The sequence below is a fragment of the Nyctibius grandis genome, chromosome 2 (genome assembly GCF_013368605.1).
Source record: "Nyctibius grandis isolate bNycGra1 chromosome 2, bNycGra1.pri, whole genome shotgun sequence".
NCBI lineage: Eukaryota > Metazoa > Chordata > Aves > Nyctibiiformes > Nyctibiidae > Nyctibius > Nyctibius grandis.
In genome coordinates, this window is record NC_090659.1 from 51,268,409 (window position 1) to 51,288,460 (window position 20,052).

Genomic DNA, 20,052 nt, shown 5'->3' on the forward strand with positions numbered 1-20,052 from the left:
GCCAAAAGTTTTAGTCACTTTCATGAATACTAATTTTTCTCTCAAAACTTAAAAGCGGGATAAGTAGCTAAATTGGGAGAAAAAAATCTAATTTAATTTTCTAGGTAGAAAAGCAACAGTAAGATGTGTAGCCATAGCTAAACGCATCTGAAATTCTACTGATATCATCTAATTAAAAGGAGGCAAGCAAATATGACACAAGAAACAAAGAAGAGGGATACAAGCTGCAGGAGCTAACAACTAAATTTAACTACAATTATTTTCAGAGCCTACACTGAAAAAAGTATATAGACAGTATAGAAAAACAGCTTTTAAATGTTTTTAAACAGTGGTGCAGGTGATTAAGCCAAATCTCAGTATTAAGAACTATATACCTACCCCTTCTGGCTTAGACACTGTGCCCTCTATAGCAGCACTGAGAACAGAAAAGGGTGTGAAATACACAAATATACAAATAATAGGTGATCTGAACTACGTCTGCATGGGGTAGACAGTGCATGTCCTAAACAGTAAGTTGGTTTTATGCCCATTTTGACATGTCAATCTTACAAAACTGCAATTTGTAAGCAAGTACGCTCTACTACTTAATTAAGCAAATGTAGAATGAATGTAAATTACTTCTATAGCCCAGGAACTTCATACAGAATTTACATTTAAAGTGCAATTAGGACTGAAGCTAAAACTCTAAACCCAACTAAGCCCACAATTTAAGTTTAACTGTTCAAAAGTAGAAACAAAGCCTAATCAAATGCTGGAATTCAACCAGTCTCTGCACCCACAGAATCACAGAGAGCTGCAAGGGCCTTCCCAACAGAAGACACAAGTCTGTTTAGGGCAAAAGCTCCAGTAAATTAAAATGCTTATTTCTCCATGATAGGCAGCTCCATTTCCTGCTTCTCCCTTCCACCTCTGAGCCAACAAAAACAGTCCCATAACTATTTCAGCAACAGTGCATCTCTGTGGCAACCCAAGGCAACCAAGCAGATGGGTTATGTGGTGACCAGACAGATAGGAGACTTCCCTTTGCCCATTTCCTCTCCCCCTCTCCATTATTTCTATAGGTTAGAGTGACAGGCAAATGTATGAAATACCATTTTGTACCCTAACATAGCATGTTTAGGAGATACCTACTGTTTTCCTTTCTAGTCAGTGAACCTCTGAGACCCTGAAAGTCAGGGTACTATTGCCTCAGCAGCACACCTGATGCTGAGCTGGAAACAGGACAGTACTTGCCATTCACACAGTGCCCACCTTCTCACTTCTGCAATCTACATGTATGTCCACTGTTTGCAACCATTACGAGTCACTGAGTTAAAAATGAAGCTGTTCTCTGGGAAGTAGACCCAAAGTAAAAACAAGAGAACAAGAATTTCCAAGAGAATTACAGAACTCAGGACTGCGCTTTATCTGTTACATGTAGGATTTTCTTCCTGTTCTGAGCTCAATTTACAGCCTTTGCATTGGAATCGTTTGTGTTGACTACATACAGGAATCTCCACTGTCTGACTTAGCTTCTCATTTTTCCTCGCATATCTCCAGCTTAGCGCTTTTAAACAGATCATGACACATCACTGCAGTAATAAAATAACCTTTTGATTTGTAAAATCCCTTCAAAACTACTTTTTTGTTGGTCTTCTGTTAAGTCTAGTACTTCTCAATAAAAACCTATTAGTGTAAGAGCAAATAACCATAAAGTAATTTCAACAGCACCCTGGTAGTCAATACAGCCCAAGATGCTGCATTGGCTTCTCTCACTGTTATTCATTGCAAATGACAGACAGACTCTACACCTAAGAAGGAGCAGACTGTCATAACTTCTCCTTGGTGGAGCAGAAAGGTGGAAATAGAACAGGCTTTGCAACCAAGGCAAACCAATGCCTGACAATTCTTGGAAATTTTGGCACAAACACCAATGAAGTTGTTTGAGGTGGAGTTAGTTTTCATGCTTTTTTCTTTTACTTCAGTCAATTGTCTTTTAATGACATTTTTGTTTTAACGGCAGCTAAATTCAAAATAAGTCACTGCTTGCAGTTTAACTGTTAGTATTCCTATAAATTAATTAACTTTTGGTTATAAAAATGCCCCCTTTTCCAATAGTTTGAATTTGCCTCAGTCATACAAAAGTATATGAAACAACTGGAAAAAAAAAACCCTATGAGTTAAACCAGAGTTCCTAAAAAAGCCAATGAATTTCTACTTCTTGGTCTATTTCCAGTACAAAGAAGATAGCTTTGAAGTCAGATCACTATTAATTCCCAGAGTCTAAGGATGAACGTGTTCTTTCAAACTACTAAAGTGAACATTTTCTTACCAATGAAACCCAGCTGAGAAAATTCTAGAATCATCCAATCTTCAGAAGCGAGCTGAAGTGCAAAATTTTTTATTGTGCTGAAATAATTCTGCTTGACAACGATGTCATCTTCAAGCTAGAGGAAGGTAGCAGTGATATCAACATAAATAAAAAAAAGCACCAGCAAGGCGATAGGAAAAAGTACAGCTACGAAATACTGATTTATAATATATTGCTAACACATAGCCGTGGAATTCTAATGCAAGTGTTGCTAAAAAACCCAGACGCTATAGCCAAAAATAACGATTGTAGGGACCACAGTCTGTCTATTAGTGCAGAACTAATTGTCCTGGTTTTGACTAGGAGAGTTAATTTTCTTCCTAGTAGCTGGTATAATACTGTGGTTTGGATTTAGGATGAGAATAATGTTGATAACACACTGATATTTTAATTGTAGCCGAGTAGTGCTTACACTAAGTCAAGGATTTTTCAGCTTCTCATTCTGCCCTGCCAGTGAGGAGGCTGGGGGTGCACAAGCTGGGAGAGGACACAGCCAGGACAGCTGACCCTAACTGGCCAAAGGGATATTCCATACCATATGATGTTGTGCTGAACGTGCTGAAAAATAAAACCGTGGGAAGCTGGTCGGGGGGCAGCGTCAGCTGCTTGGGGACTGGCTGGACATCGGTCAGTGGGTGGTGAGAAATCGCACTGTGCATCACTTGTTTTGTATATTCTTTTATCATTATTATTTTTTTTGCTTCCTTTTCTGTCCTATTAAGCTTTCTTTATTTCAACCCATGATTTTTTACCTTTTTTCTGATTCTCTCCCTGACCCCACTGTGGGGGAGTGAGCAAACGGCTGTGGTGTTTAGCTGCCTGCTGGGTTAAACCACAACACTAATCCAGAATCTTTCTCTAGTAAGAACCCACAAATGTATCTCAACTTATTACTTCAGAACATTGCTTTTCTAGCTTCTCTCTTCAGAGAAAAATAATCCATGAAATAATGTTAGACTAAGTGACACCATCATTAGAACAAGTAGAGTATCTGTATTATTCGTATGCAAACATGACTCTCTTTACTCATGCACCTAACAGCACTGAAAGAATTTCTCCTCTGAGACAAGAAGCTAAGAGACATGTTGTCTACAGAGGTGGCATTCATTTCACCTGGCTTTAGCTGTCCAACAGAAGACCAGGTGCACAGTCCAAACTAATCATCTAGTCTGGGCAGCAGAACTGCCAAGATGTGGTGCTACAATCCCTTTAATTCACAGTAAGCGCAGGCCACTGCTTTAAGGATCCTGCTTCTCCTGTCCTTTCTCCCAGTGCATTCATGCTCTCCCCCTTGTGCTAGCACGAATATTTGTGTGACTGCTTAGTTTCAAAAAGACTATCTCATGTTATTGTCTGTCCAGCTCCCAGGAGAGTTGTCTCCAAGAGCAGTCAGCATAGCGTTGTAAAAACTAGAGGAGATGAGTGGGTCTTTATACCCAAAGGACGCAGTCTCAAAATCTAAACAAAGATTATAAGTGCAGTTACTCACTAAATCTGGAGTACCTGTAGGTAAGGCTTCTACTTCAAAGCAGCAAGACACGATAGGAACAATTCTGAGCTAAACCAAATTTAAGAAGAATTGCTTAACTCTGTTCTCAAAAACCTCTTTACAAAAGAAAAAAGAAAACAAGTCTAGCAGCACATTGAAAATGTATCTATACACAACAGTCATATTAAAGTGATGCTGCACTTGCCTTCAAAAGAAAGGAAAAATGGATTTTAGCTTGATTTCCACTCAAAACTATGCTGGTGTTTTTTGCCTAGGCGACTCAACGATAACTCATTCAGGGGGCAAGGTAAAAACAGTAGTTAAGACTGCATTCCTTCACTTTTTTTACTAAGCACCTTAAGATAAAATAAGTCACATAGGACAAATTACTTTCTACTTCAGAGACAGTGTCCTCCACAAACTACTTCCTCATATACCGTAACCTCCATACTTAATGCCCTCTTTCAACCATGGAATCAAGTTATCTCTGTTCTGTGTAGGTCCTTCTGATGTATCCAACAGCATAATTTCTGGAGACTCATTTGAAAACTTGTCTCAAAACAAAGAAGAGAACTTACCTGAATGTAATAAACCCCCTTTTTCTGGGCATACATCATAAGAAAACAATAATCCAAGTTTTGTTTTGTTCTCCATCTGAAATTAAATTAAAAGCTTAAGGGTTACTAAAAAAGTTATTTCAATATACACTGGCAATGCAAAGTAAATCTCACTATGAAGAATGACGCATATTAGTGAAATGTTAAGACAGCTGCTTTTGGCATTGCTCCCTCAGGAAATCCTCTGTCTGAAGAAAAGAAACAAAGCTTTTGCCTTATGCTTTTATACAGACATAAAACTGGTTTAACTTGAATCTGATTTTATGAAAACTACCTGACATTTCACTAAAAACACATGTGCATTCTATATGGTAATTCAGCAGGAATTACTGGGGTTTACACTTCATTTCAGGAAGAAAAACAGTAAACAAAAAAGTCTACATACAGAAAAAAAGTATATAAAGTCTCAGTTCTCCTCCCAAAATTTAATACTAAATTAATTCAACCAAGCATAGCATAGGCTCTGATCAGGCACAGAACAGCATGCAGATAGGAATGAGATGGATTCACACAGCACTTTTAGCATCCCCACACTTTCAAGAATTACAGTCAGAAAACATTTCAAGAATTCACATCCCACTTGCTGTTTTAAACAACAGAAATGTGGGTGTGGGAGGAGATGGGAAAAGATCTGGAAGAATAAACTAACCTCACTCGCTCTTTTGAGTCTCCAAATGTCTCTTTCAAGTTTGTCAAGTCAGGATAGTAAGTTGCAGGAGGGGCTATTACTTCTACCAAGCCAGAATTGATCTCTGTAGAAAACCTGTCAATAGAAACATCCTGAAGTCACATGAGAGATTCTGAGTTCTGTAGACTTCCTCCTTGCCTTCTGTTGGTACAGTTACGATGTCTGGTTACAACAATGACTTATTCAAATGAGGCATGTCAAATAAAAGTAGTATATAAAAAAAATACTGTTTTCCCTATCATCTTCTTCAGAGCAGTATAAGCCTCTTGCCCAATAATCGGAATTCTAAGTAGATTCTAAACACTTTTACCTTTCTTTTTTTCAGAACCTAGTGATTTTTTTTTCTATAGTTCTCTTTGAACATATGGAATACAACTCCCTAACACAGATGTCACGTATTTCCATTCATGTTAAACCAATCCCATCTGTTTATGTTGTACCAAATAATTTAATCCCATTTATTGTTTTACAATTTAACTGACTGAATCACCATCCCTTAATTTGTCATCTATTACTTTGTTGTTCAAAAGTCCAAACCCGCAAGAAACAAAAATGCATGATCTTGTATTTCCAGAATACTACTTATTACTTATCACAACCTGATTTAGGAAAAAACCAAAAAGCAAACCCACCAATAAGCTAAGAAGTCCCCCATTAAAACTACAACTTACTCTTTTTCCAGGCTTGCAACAACACCATTAACATAATCAAGATCAGTCTGGAAAAAAACAAACACAAAAAACAAATAGAATACTTAACAGTTTTGGAGCTACATTTTGAAAGAACCCAGTAAAATAAACCTTGGAGGTAGCTGTACTTGAAAATCAATTTCAGTGTGTAAGATACCCGAGTAATATAGAATACATCACACATGTAACTCTTATGTCTAATGGGAGAAGAAATAATTTTTTTTGTAAACAGAGGGAAATAATATTTGCCTTTAATATCTGCTTTTAACAGACAAATCCAACTGTTGGTATTTTATTGCAACCTCTTGTTCTTAATGACAAAATGATTACTGAGTGTTTGTGTAGGAAGAACTCCATATTATTGTTATCATAGAATGGTTTGGGTTGGAAGGGACCTTAAAGATCATCTAGTTCATATTGTTATATAATAATGTATATGAAAATATTACCACGGAAATTTTCTTGGAAAACAGGGCATTGAACACACACTCTTCTTTCAAAAATACATCTCCTAAACTCTGCAATTAAAGGGTGGATGCCGCAACCACAGACAGCAACGAACATGCTGGTTTCCTGACTAGGGTTCCTTTTTGAATCCGAGATTAAATTTGAGAGATTATCAATCCTATCAATCACATGGTTCTTAAAGATGCACAGATTCTAAAAATTCCTTGTTGGTTAAAATATAAATCTTGACATTCTGCAAAAGTCTGTATCACCCAACTTGCCAGAACTGGCCAATTAGTCAACCTGCTCACTTGGTTGTACACATGCATTCCAGGAAAAGAGAGTTTGTGAATTCATAAATGTGACTGAAAATCCTAATCTTCAGTTTTCAAAAGAAAATTTACAGTCTATAAATCAACCCAGATTCTGGTGGCTCATGAGGATTCTGCAGAAATAGCTGCCTTTGAAATGCTGGAAACAAAGGAACAGTTCATACTTTTTCTGATGAATTTGTAATGCAGATTATCATTAAAGGATTATACACACACAGAATAAAACCCTCCCAAGCATGTCCATAGAACCACTAATCTTGTTTGATAAAGGTGCTTACCCTTTGATCTTAAAAATCACCATTCCTATTTTTAAAGATTTATTTTTATAAAATCCAACATAACGCCAGTGACGCACACTTTTCCAAAAAGGACAACAGGAGGTTTCTTCCAAAAGCAGGTTCTAAATACTACAAGAACATGTGAGTAGAGAGCATTTGTCATAAATTTTTCCTACATATTTTCTTCATAAGTTTTATGTCTAGTGCTGGGCAGAAGTTCTAATAAGCAGATAAGATGTTCACTATTTAAAACTCATGCTGTAGTGAGTTCCACACAAGCAGACTCACAGGTCCATACGGACCTTGATATATTACTAAGTCTTTAAATACACATATTGGTTGTTCACACACAGTTTATTACTGGAATGGAGTTTAAGACATAACTTTTTCTGCTGTGTATAACAGTTGCAAATCAGTGACCTAGTGACTACATAAAATTAATTTTAGAATATCCATCTTTAACCGAAACATTTATATTTTTCTTTTTTTTTTAAACCTTTTAAACATTAAAAATACAGAAATTGTTGTTTAGTCAGCATAGGAAAAAGACAAACAATTTGAACTTCCAGTTGGCCTGCCAAACTTCAATTACCCAGCCTAGCATTAATAACTCAAATATTTATTCAACAGTCCATGCTGTAATTACATAGAAAAATGCAAGATTTATATATATAAAAATATATATACATACACATACAAAGCAGAAACACAGCTAGTTTCTATATAGTATTCCAGAGATTAAAATAAATGCTGAACTTCATCCCAGTTAGAAGCATATGTTTTGTCACAAGCCTGTACCTTAGTGCAAGTCTCCTTAGAGTGAACAGTTTTGACCTATTTTGCAGATGTACCATGAAGCCTTGCTAGTGCTTTTAAAACCTTACACACTTGTACATAATGCACCACAATCAGAAAAAAAGTCTGGAATACCAGGTTTTTTTCCCCTACTTCCCCATCTTTGTTTGCATCCCTCACATAAAAGGTTGGCAGTTGCCCAGTCAGAGCTGCAATCCCAATAGCTTCATGTTAAAGAGATGTAGTCCGTAGACTTCCAACCTCATATTGTAGTCTGTGCTGCTGTCACACAAAGTCAAGATGGTCTGCTATAGCTGCACTGAGTACAAGATACAGCAAATACCACTGCTGGTTTAGTAGGTAACCTTCCTTCTGAATCAACAATCACTGCATCAGCATAGCGCAAAAGGCGATGCCACTTTTAGAACGAAAAAGAACATTGAGATTAAAAGATTTGATGCTATTTTTCACATGAGCAAAGGCATTTAAAACTTCATATCCTGCCATTATTTCTAAATAAGCAGTTGTGTTTATATCTACCAGCAGCATCTGAGATTCAGAACCAGGATTTCAACAGCAAACTCTTCCCCTCAGGATAGCAGGTTGACTGCCATGTTTCCACATCAGAACTTCCTGAGGCAACCAACTCCTCTTGTTACCCAGCCTAATGCTAAATGGGATCTTTGCCAACACCCTTCAGCTGTGGACGTGTCCCAGGGAAGTGGCACTTGCAAGTTATTTCACATAACCTCATGAAATAAATATGAGAACACGCAATAAATTTGATCAAGCTGTAACCATACCCAAGGGAAGAATGAACTATACAGAAAACTTTGCAGTATAGCAACGGAAGGAAATCTGGAATAGTCAGGTAATTGCTCTAACCTAAGGATCTTCCATGCAGTATCAATAAATTCAGCTAGTAACTGAAAAGTGACAGAAAAAAAAAAATCCATTATTGACCAAAATCTATTCCTCATTTTTGAGGAAGAAAGCATTTACTGCCTTGACAAAATAAGACCTAAGGTCCTCTTTATCAGTCTGCAGGACACGCAGCAGCTGAAAATAATTATGAACTATATATAACATGAAGGAGTAATGCCCTTGTCTTCTCCAAGAACCTTAAACAGGACAAGACAAATACAGATTAATCAAAAGGAAGTCATCCATGAAAGATGAAGAGTAACTGTTCTTCAGGCTTTCGGTGAAGATCATCTGGCAGATACCAGGTTGACTCTGGGGCAGCTACGATGAACTTAGATTCTGTTTCATGGTATCAGTGCTGCTTGCAACTATTGCAAGGAAATGTCACTGGTGATCCCGACCAAAGCAGCACAAGCTGTAAGACTACAGCTATGAATGTTTTTGACTACCAAATCAGAAGGCAATAACAAAACCAGAATTTTTCCACAGTAAAACTCTTAGGGTTGAATATTAAATAATCCCTAGGAGTTTGGGACCCAAGGAAAAGAAGCAAAAATGAACGTTTTAAGAACTAGTCCTTTTAAAGCGATTAAATGCAAAACTGTGATAGGCCACAACCAAAGAGTTAACTGTGACAGCCACAAAGATGCATGTTATCAATGAATCACATGGAGTCTTACAAACAAGTTTATCCTGTTGGGTGGATCTCTGGGAACTAATGAAAGGCGTAAGTAGTGGTGGTTATTTCAGTATCAGCAGTTCAAATCTTACCACCTGTTCTTTCTTCTTAGTCATACGAAATTACTGATGTCTGAGAGAAAGTAAGAACACTTGGAGGGAGACATCCTCCTTTCTTCATTCATACCAGATCAGATCAAAGCTTGATCCAGCTCAGCATCTTGCTTCCAGCAGTGGCAACCATGAACGGATACATAGCAAAGAATAAGAACAGAACAAGCATACACAATACTCCCTCCTGCTACCATCCATGCTCTGACTACCTTCAGTTCAGGTTACTTCCTGTGACAGATGTGATTTTGTGTATTTAATATTCCTCAGTAGACTCCTCTTCAAGGTACCTCACCAGTATCCCCTTGAGCCTACCTAAACTTTTAGCAAGAAAAGACAATTTTAGCTTATGAGATCTATGGAGTTTCATAAGCCTGTGAACATGACAACATCAGCAATTTTGATGAGACACACATATAGAGCGCTTTGATGAATCTCTCTAAAATAAAACTGAGAGCCCATTGTGGAACAAACTAAAGTTTCAGACTGTCAGTGAAATAAGTTTTTATATTTCCTTAGTTTTTATAAGATGTTGCCCTACAATTCTCTAAAGTACCTTCTCTAGTTTAGGTGAAGCTGCATTTCAAATTTGCAGTTATTCTAAGGTTTGTCTGAACAAACATTGCTATTCATAACAAACACACAAAGAACCAGAGCAGCAATGAACTTTCCAGTCTTTTTTATTGATTTTTGTGAGTGTGTGCACAGCAAAGTAGTAGAATATATAGCAGACAAAAGAAGAGGTTAGAAAGTTCTGATTAACAGCAAGCCAACTGTCAGACAAAACCAAGATTTCTAGCTTTAAGAATCAACCCTTTTGTACTGTTAAATCCTAGCTACTTCATATCTTCAAGAATGACAAAAGGTGGACTGTTTCTCAAAATGTAAGGAAAACCATGGCATTTTAGACTAAAGGTCTATCTACTGTCTTAGCCAGTAGCAGATGGATAGAAAAAAAAAAGATGCAATCATATAATATCTCCAGTTGGAAGGGACCCATAAGGATCACCGAGCCCAACTCCCTACACTCCTTGCAGAACTGCCTAAAACTAAACCATATGACTAAAAGCATTGTCCAGACACTCCTTGACCTCTGACAGACTGTGTGCCGTGACCACTTCCCTGGGGAGCCTGTTCCAGTGACCAGCCAGCCTCTCAGTGAAGAACCTTTTCCTAATGTCCAACGTGAACTTCCCTTGATGCAGCTTCATTCCATTTCCTTGTGTCCTATCACTGTCACCAGAGAGAGGAGATCAGCAGCTCCCACTCCGCTGCCCTCCTTGAGGAAGTTTTAGACAGCAATGAGGTCACTCATCAGCCTTTTGTTCTCCAAGCTGAACAAGCCAAGTGATCTCAGCTGCTCCTCATAAGACTTGCCCTCAAGGCCTTTCACAATCTTGGTCACCCTCCTCTGGACATACTCTAATAGTTTGATGTCCTTCTTATATTGAGGCACCCAAAATTGCACACAATACTCAAGGTGGGGGCACACCAATGCAGTGTAGGGTGCAATAAATGCTATGTACAGAATGCACTTTCCTTCCCTTCATATACCTCCAAGTTCTCGGTAATCAACAGTTTATAATTCCTAGGCCTGACTGGTATCCATACCGTTATATTCAATAGCTCCTCCTACATCTGGTCTTTGTGAATTTGCTTGATTCATTTCAGAATCCATTTACTCACTTGTATTTCACAATATCCGGTAGCAACAAGGTCCACAATTTAGCTACGTACCAAGTGAAAAATACTGTCTTTTGTTTTAGATTTTGCCTCTTAATTTCATTTAGTGGCACCTAGATTGCACCTGTATCACCATGTCAAACTGAGAATTGGTTCTAATCTACATATGTAAAATCTAACCAAGTAGAACAGGGAGTCCAAACAGGGCTGGAGCCAGGCTGACACATAAGCAGAGCAGGCACGCAAACACGTTGCATCAGACCATACAAGACATGGTCTTGTACTCTAGCAGTACCAAGACATGGTACTGCTAGAAGAAAAAACAGTACCCTTGAAGGTCACACATCTACATTCCATTGTAGATGGACAACAACTCACGTCATGATACTGGATACATTACAAATTAAGTTTTCCTTAGTTTGCCACTAAGCACTACTCTTACTCCAGTTCCCATGACTTGTCCACCCAATGTGATCAGAACTGCTAAACACTGGACTTCAGCAATATAAAGTGCTACAAGGATTTGAGCTGCCATGAAAAATTAAACTGTATGGATCGACATTGGCACCTGGCTGGTGAAAAACTTCATTTTCACATTAGGTTCTCCAAAAGGGGTGGAAAAAAAAAAACAAACCAAAATCACAAAAAAAAGAAAGTAAAACATGATGGAATGCCATGATACAGTGCACAAGCAATGTAATTGTAGCATTTTCTTGTTCTGGAAGTTTGACTTGCAACCTTAGCTTTTTTTAAAGCTATAATTTTCAAGATGCATATTGAAAAGCTCTGCAAAACATACAAGTTTTCAGTAGCTGACTCTGCTTTGAGCAAGGGGATTGGACTAGATGATCTTCTAGAGGTCACTTCCAATCTCAGTGATTCTCTGAATCTCAGATCTTGCCTTAACAGACCAAACCTCTGTTTGGATTAAATTTCTATTTCAGTTATCAAAAAGAGTCAGTTTTAGGAAGAGACGTGCAAATAGAAGCAAAGATGGCACTAAAATTCCAAAGATTTTTTTTCACAAGCCACTAGGAAAGGAAATTAAGATGCAGAATACCAAAATACTACAAATTCAATAAGAGAAGCTACAGGGAAAGAGGGGGGAAATTCAGACATTCACTGCACAGTACATTCTAAACAACGTGTTTTATCTAGGTTGTGAGATTAACCAGATCTTAATTCTTAAATTAAATCTACTAGAAGTCTTAACTCATTCAAGAATATCTTCCAAAAAAAGAGAAAAATTCCTAGGAAACAACCATGCTAATCTGCAAAGCGTGGTCATTTCATTGCTTACTAATTTCCACAATTTTATTTGATCTTTCATCATGCCTGCAGAATAGGGGTGGAATAATTTTACGATATACTTTAAATAATAACAAACAATTTAAAATTGATCAGTCTCCAGAAAAGGCAAAGCAAATGTGTATTTGTCTTGAAATGGTGAAAATACGTATGAATATAATTACCTATATGCAAGGCATTAAAATTCACTTAGGAAAAAGCAGCCACTAAAGTGGCATTTGGAAGTATTTTGGGATATTTATGCAGTGAAGAAAAAGCCTTAAGGAATAAAAGCACAGCAGTGGTTTCCAGTCGTTCAATAGTGTACGGATATAAATAAAGCCTGTGAAAAGGTAATAATATCTGTTAGAGCTCAACAAATGCAGATGAAAAAAACTGATTTTCAGGACTACAGTGTTTGCTTTCAGATCTGAAGCAACAAGTCCAAGTTAAATACAGGGAACATGAGAACAAGATGCAAAGCAAAAAACAGAAATGCAGAATACTGTAATAACATAGCCCTCTAATGTTACATAAGCAAAATGTAGCCTCTGTCTCCTACATGAGCTAATGACTTCATCTCTCCCTTACTGAAAGTCCCCACTCTACCACACAGGCAAGAAATATCTTTCTCTCTCCAGTCGTTTCTGTGATTAACCCAATTCAGTCCAGGACAGGGTTTCACAATGCAAAGCCTTTGGCAGCAATAGCAGGAATACAAGTATATTATTGTACCACTCCACTCTGGTTTCTCCCTACCCTTGCGCCCTGCACGTCAACTCCTCAATCGTGAGGGCATACGTTCATACGGATTGTGCTGTGAACCACAACACCACATCAGAGAATAAGTTTAGCTTTTAAGAAGGCCAACCAGAACAAAAAAAAAAAAAAAAAATCAAGGGACAATTCAAAACAGGACATTCAAATGCAAGTTGTGTTAGAGTCATATAGCCTTCTACTAGTTTTGTGCATATTACAGATGAATCCTGGTTTGTAGAGTCTGAAAGAAAGCAGCATATGTGGCCTGGCAACCTGGGGAAGCTTTTTCTTGTCCTTGGGTGAGCCTGTAAATAGTTGAAAAGGTCTAGATGCTTTGTTTTCCGGAAGATGATAGGTGGTTGCTGTGTACAGTCAAAAGCACCCTTCTATGATAAGTGTTCTTTATTTGGAGGACAGAAGGAATTTGTCCTCATTATCTTTAGGCCAAGGCAGACCACAGTAGCAAAACTTGATAGTGTTGTCCAAAACTCAAAAGTGTCAATTCAGTCAATCATCCAGGTATGAAGTCACCTGCTACAATGCTTCTGAAATAAGATTATTACTGTTACTTTCCATTTCACAAATAGATGTTACCAAAGAGATCAGACACAACTCTGTCTACTAAGTGATGTTCCCTTACTATCATCAGATAGTTACTGCAGCCCAGGTGCACCTCAGAACATATTTTACAGATAGTGAAGCATTTCAGTCATTCAAGTCTAGGGCTTGAGAAAAAGGCACAATCCTGAATTTTATTTTTGTGCTGAGATACTAAATTTTTCTCAGGTACATGGAATTTTTCAAATCCTGTCAAGGACCTTTTCTTAGATCTAAGAAAGATTTTTATCCCTGGTTTAATCCCATATAAAAACTTTGCTAGTCATTGCCATTAAGAGAGAGGCGTAAAATCCTACGATAGCACCCAGTATCAGCAGTCCAGACTCTGTGGGTACCAAAGCTCAGGTGCCAAAGAAGCAGGGATGGCAACAGCAGCTTCAATATCTCAAATTCTCACTGACAGGCCAAGCTACCCTTTTAGATACAAGAGCTGGCAGTATACCTAGAAGCTGTGTTTTGAGAAGCTGACCAGTTTTGAGTGAGATATCAAAAACAAAGGCCTTTAAAATTACCTGGTGAAGATAATGTCTCATTTAGCACAACAGCCTTGGCTAGCTTTGATTTTTTAAAAAACATATATATATATTACATAGATACATATGGATGTATATGCTAAGATCTATTGGTCTTTCTCCAACTCAAGATGTGCAGTCAGATCTTTTGAGGACTAGGAATACACTAATCCAGGGCAGCTCCAGGAAGGGGCAGCTCTCAAGTTTTCAACAATTAGCAGAGAGCATGGAACATCTCTTGAGCTGGGATGCCACTAATACATCCAGGTTGAGAGCAAGAGAGAAAAAATACTCCTTTGTTTTCCATCAAGAGATCTGTAATTCAGGCCCAGAGCAAGAACAAGTAAAAATACAGTCTTGCTTATTTTGCTGGAGAAGTTTTCCATATTGCACTTCAATGTTAATACATCCAAAACAGATTCAGCAAGGTTTGACCCAGTTTGTGCGCTCATTGCTTAATTTGCTAAGGCTTTGTTTGGACCAGCTCACAGGATGCTACCTTCCTGGGTACTTGGGTCACACTGACCCAACCAGTACAGAAACTTTTCCAAAGAAATAATAAAGAAAAAAAGATTCTCCACAAAAGGAGAACAGAGAACACTATTGAAGATTAACATCTTTTAATTTATCAGCCACTTTTTATAAAGAGATGATACTCTAACAGTAAAAGATATTCAAGATATGCAAATTTTTCTAGCCTAAGTGAATTGTATATACATGAAACAACAGAGTAAGATTTGAATAAGCAATATGCAAGAAAGTATAACACATGGACTAGTGCTCCAAGAACAAGTGGCTGGTCAATTATTGCCTAGTCAGATGTAATCACTAGTGTAGAGAATTAGCAAAATGCTTCTGCACACCTGTAGCGTCTTCCGATTCTTACTGAAATGATTTGTCTTTCTGGTATTTTTGGTCAAATCAAGGGCTTGTATGCTTTCCAATATACACTGATTACTGCTTGTACAAAAGACTGTGCTAAGTGCAGTCACTGATTAATGAAGTAGACTGACAATAATTTGTGATATATTTAGAACAAGTCTAAGATGCATTTTCTTCAAGGTAAATGAGATCTCCCCACAAGGAAAAAAATTGTTTAGATACCAGAAAAGTATTTTAATTTCTCTCATATTCAGTAGTGTGTGTGTGCATATATATATATATATGTCTGTTGTTCCACTATGATGATGTAAAGTACTTCAAAACCATGTTAATTACAAACCCTATTAAATAAAAATACTAGACAACCATTTGAATCTGGAGTTCATAGTTTCTTAAACCCAGAGTCTATAGTTTATTCTGAAAGCAAGTTCTCATACAGAGCAGGTTTATGAGATTTGAATTGCTTGTTTCACGTCATCTGATGAGCCTAATGAGCTAGCTACATAGTGAAGGGGAATAAAAAGAGTTTTAAGTTCAGAGGTATAATGAATCATGCCTATTTATTAGTCATCCGCAAATAATTCTGCAATAAAGTTATTTTAACATAGACATATGTCAGTTACTGGGACAACTGCACAGTTTACTGTCAAGCAATTCTAGTAATTATCTAAATTGGTGATTAGATATGACATCAGCTGAGATATTTTAGAATTCCTTGAACTTCCAGTATGGAAATTTACTGTGTATAATTACATTACTGAGAAATATCCATACAGTAAATGAATATGCAAATCTCTATTTAGCAACCATAATGCATCTATATTTTCTAGCTCATCTGTTTACACTGCTCATGCTGTTTGCAGAAGGCCATTAGCCTTAATTTTCAACTTGTTTCCTAGTAAAAAAGTCAAATTTACAAGAAAGGAGTGAGATTGAACTGCTAAATAAAATAGCAGTATTAAACAAGAGCACTTAGCACAAAGAGATTACAGTCCATAACTATGGCTCCCAGCAACGCTTCTTAAACGCTGTCAATTTGATTTCTCAATTAAATTCATCAAGAAAATACTAAAATCCTTTTAAAATACCATTTTTCATATAATTCTCTTGTAAAAAACATTTTGTAAAGTCCTGTACTTTTTTTTGTTGGTACAAGCTATAGACAAAGCACTTGTCTGTAGCTTATTAGCAAAATTACCTAACCTCACACTATGACAATTTCTTGCTGTACTTAAACTGCACAGATGTTCAGCAGAGGCATACCTTTTTTCAGAAACTTTTGCCATCATTTTTAACACAAGCATAGTTGGTCAAAGTTCGAATGTATTTTTAAATAAGCCTTCATTAATGCACACGTTAATGATACAAATAGTCTAACATACTTTAGGCTAGGAAAGCCCACATACAAAGTTATTTTAAAAGCTAAAGTCCTTCTTCTTGTTTAAGGAGAAACATAAGTCCACCAGGGGAGCAGACCTTCCTTCAAATAGCCAGAGAAAATGCTTAATAAACCTACGCTTTTCATCTTGCAGAAGCAAGCTGAAATATACAGCATAACTCAGAAAAAAAAAACAGTACAGTTCAGGATGAAGTATTTACTGTACCATATTATTCATTGAAAGAGCTCCCTGTAGCAATTATAAAACAAACTATAAGATAGTGAACTTAAGAAAATATAAAACATGGTCAAAGAAATAGTAAAGCAGGGAAGACATAAAATTGGATGGAGTAAAGAAAAAGAAATGCAAATGTAAGGAATTGTTATAACAGGACAAGAAATTAAAATTACGTTCTTCAAATTTTCCCAGACATTCATGGCTTGCACTGCCCATAGCAGATGTGTGAGTAAGCACACAGTGCTGCTCTCAAATAGATAGGTACAGAGGTAAGATACAGAGGGTAACAGTATCCCACACTGTGGAGCAAACCACACAATCTTCCTTGGGCACAGATGCCACAGCTCTCACGTTAAAATGTTCAGTTCCTTCACTGTTACTTTTATAGAATCATTCCCAAGATGAAAGAGAGTATCACACCACCTCAAAGGAAGAAAGTTATTTAGCTATGGAAAACTCGGGTATAGCAATATGGCTTGCCTAAAGCAACAAGAGAAACTTGTGCATTTGAGGACAGTGTGGATTCTTTTCACTCCTAAAAGTTTTGCAGAAGACAGACAATCCAATGATAACAGACGGTTCTTCATAGCTCAGACCTCCTTAAACAAAACAAAATGAAACTTCAGTTTTAAACCCTGAAACGAAGCCACACTAAAAGGCAATAAAATTACTCCAACTAACACAGGGAAGAAAAACCCAGCGTTCTAGCAATTCAGAATGAACTCTGTTCTCTTGATATTCTCAACCAGTGGATGTTTTATGAGCATTTTCTGCAGAAAAGCAGTATCTATCTAGACAGACAGTTTTTGAATGACTGTCAAGAAAAAAGAAAACAAAGCAATTTATATTAGAAAACCATAAGAATCAGTTCTCGGGTACAGGTAAAAAGTTTACAAACTTTTCAAGGAAAGCTTTAAAATGTGCTGATAATAGAACTAGAAGTATTAAAATGCCTATCTGATTTTCCACGGATTCATATCCCTGAATGGACAAAGGCTCACAGCATTAAAACTGTTTTCACAGTTATAACTAGAGGATTCACTCCCACTTCACTACAACCTCCCTTCAGGTAGTTGTAGACTGCAATAAGGTCACCTCGGAGCCTCCTCTTCTCCAGGCTAAACAACCCCAGCTCCCTCAGCCGTTCCTCCTAGGTCAGACCCTCCAGACCCTTCACCAGCTTGGTCGCCCTCCTCTGGACTCGCTCCAACACCTCAACATCTTTCTTGAAGTGCGGGGCCCAGAACTGGACACAGTACTCAAGGTGCGGCCTGACCAGTGCCGAGTACAGAGGGACGATCACTTCCCTAGACCGGCTGGCTACACTATTCCTAATAGAGGCCAGGATGCCATTGGCCTTCTTGGCCACCTGGGCACACTGCTGGCTCATTTTTAGCCGGCTGTCGATCAGCACCCCCAGGTCTCTTTCCGCCGGGCGGCTTTATAACCACTCTTCCCCCAGCCTGTAGCGTTGCAGGTTGGACATTAGGAAGAATTTCTTTTCAGAAAGGGTTATTAGACATTGGAATGGGCTGCCCAGGGAGGTGGTGGAGTCACCGTCTCTGGATGTGTTTAAGAAAAGACTGGACATGGCACTTAGAAAAGACTGCCATGGTCTAGTTGACAGGGTGGTGTCAGGGCACGGTTGGACTCGATGATCCCACAGGTCTCTTCCAACCTGGTTGATTCTGTGATTCTGTGATTCGAATTTTCATCTGTGGGACTCAAAACACCATTTCAGTATAGCACTATATGGTTAGATGGATGAAGGTCAAACACATATACCAATTTCCCACTCTCCAAGTCAGACTTTTGAGAAAAATATACAGACCAAAATAAGTACACATAATTCCTAGCAGCCAACAGAATTATTTCTGAAAGCCTTCTATCATTTTCCTAAATTTCATTTCCCCTAAATCAGAGCCAAACTGACCAAACTGTCCAACTGAACACTGAATTAATCCATTAAGGAAGTCTGGACTTACAACATCCACACTGTCCAGACAATAAAATCAGTCACAATCTGTGCCTAACATCTCAAACTGCAGCACTCATTTGAGGAAGGACTCAGCAGTAGCATAAAGAGAACGGGAAGAATTCCCCCTACAACACTAGAGTACCTTAGCCATTATTTTGATGTTGAAGGAATATGGTAATTAGTACATCTCTGTCACCAGGTATAAGCATCAGAAGATTCGCAAAACAACCAGTCTACCGAATCCGTGTCCACTATTCCCTTAATAAATAGAAAACGCTGGGCTCTTCAGGATCATTTCTCTCAGAAACACAAGACTGACACTGTCCTTTACATGGAAGGAGAAGACAGTCATCAGTCTACATCTTGAAGAAAAAGCAGATCCTCATCAATTCCTGAAAGGAGTGTTACTTGTAATTAAAGGTAGGTTAGAAATTGTATAAAAATATTTAAGTGATTACCTCTCCTATAAAGACAACCATAACACAATCCAGTTTTTCCTCAGGGGACAGCTTATCAATAAGGGAGTGGAGAGTTTCTGTAAGGTAAGACTTGACTTTTCTTTTCACTGTAGGTATTCCCATTACAATGGAAACTGAAATCAAACAAACCAGAAATGCATTTTCAGTGACTTCATACACGAGACAGAAAACAAAAATCTTACCTCATAGTAAAGCATTGCTTAAGAAATGCAAAATGTTAAAAGATGGAGATAACAGTAATTAAAAATAGTTTAAAAATATACCACCCATCATCAGGAACACGATTAATACAATCACCACCAACACTCAGAGCAAACACAGCAAACACAAAAAAGTAATCCTAGACATGCCGGCCTGGTGCATAGGTAATAATCAACAGCCATGGTATTAACCAGATAAGGTGCACCAAGACTTATACAGTGATTAAACTCCCTAACTTAGTTTTATTTTCAAATTTGCATAACCATTCTTCACAACTCAAGTATTTAACTTCTCAGAAGTTAAATGTGACACTGTTGAAAAAAAACTCTGTCACTTTCCTTGCACCTGATTTGGGTTCTTCTACAAAAACAGGTCCAGGTCATCAGGACTGCCCAGAAATTCCTCACTGAAATCTCTTAGCCCTGTTAAAAGCACCTCAAATGCAAAGCCATCTAGGCCCAGCTACAACGCTTTTAACACCACCTTTCAGCTGGCCTTTTGATTCCTGTGTTCCTTAACTTCCCCATAGTCTTTCTTATGCACCCCACCCAGGGGTGGCTACCTACTAGGAACACAGCAGATAGCAGCAGGAATACAGTAAAAAGATAAAGACATCGTCAAGTCAGCACCAGCATTCTG

The 20,052-nt window shown here is 37.8% G+C and overlaps 1 protein-coding gene across 1 annotated transcript in view; it reads right to left on the reverse strand.

Moving 5' to 3' along the window:
- Window positions 1–20,052, reverse strand: part of MGAT4A (alpha-1,3-mannosyl-glycoprotein 4-beta-N-acetylglucosaminyltransferase A) — an 85,183-nt gene that overhangs the window by 29,080 nt on the left and 36,051 nt on the right. Inside the window, exons 5-9 of the mRNA XM_068425043.1 lie at window positions 19,192–19,325; window positions 5,816–5,862; window positions 5,106–5,219; window positions 4,418–4,493; window positions 2,312–2,426 (exon numbers count right to left, since the gene is read on the reverse strand). Of these exons, the coding sequence (XP_068281144.1) occupies window positions 2,312–2,426; window positions 4,418–4,493; window positions 5,106–5,219; window positions 5,816–5,862; window positions 19,192–19,325 (486 nt within the window). The remainder of the gene's footprint in view (window positions 1–2,311; window positions 2,427–4,417; window positions 4,494–5,105; window positions 5,220–5,815; window positions 5,863–19,191; window positions 19,326–20,052) is intronic.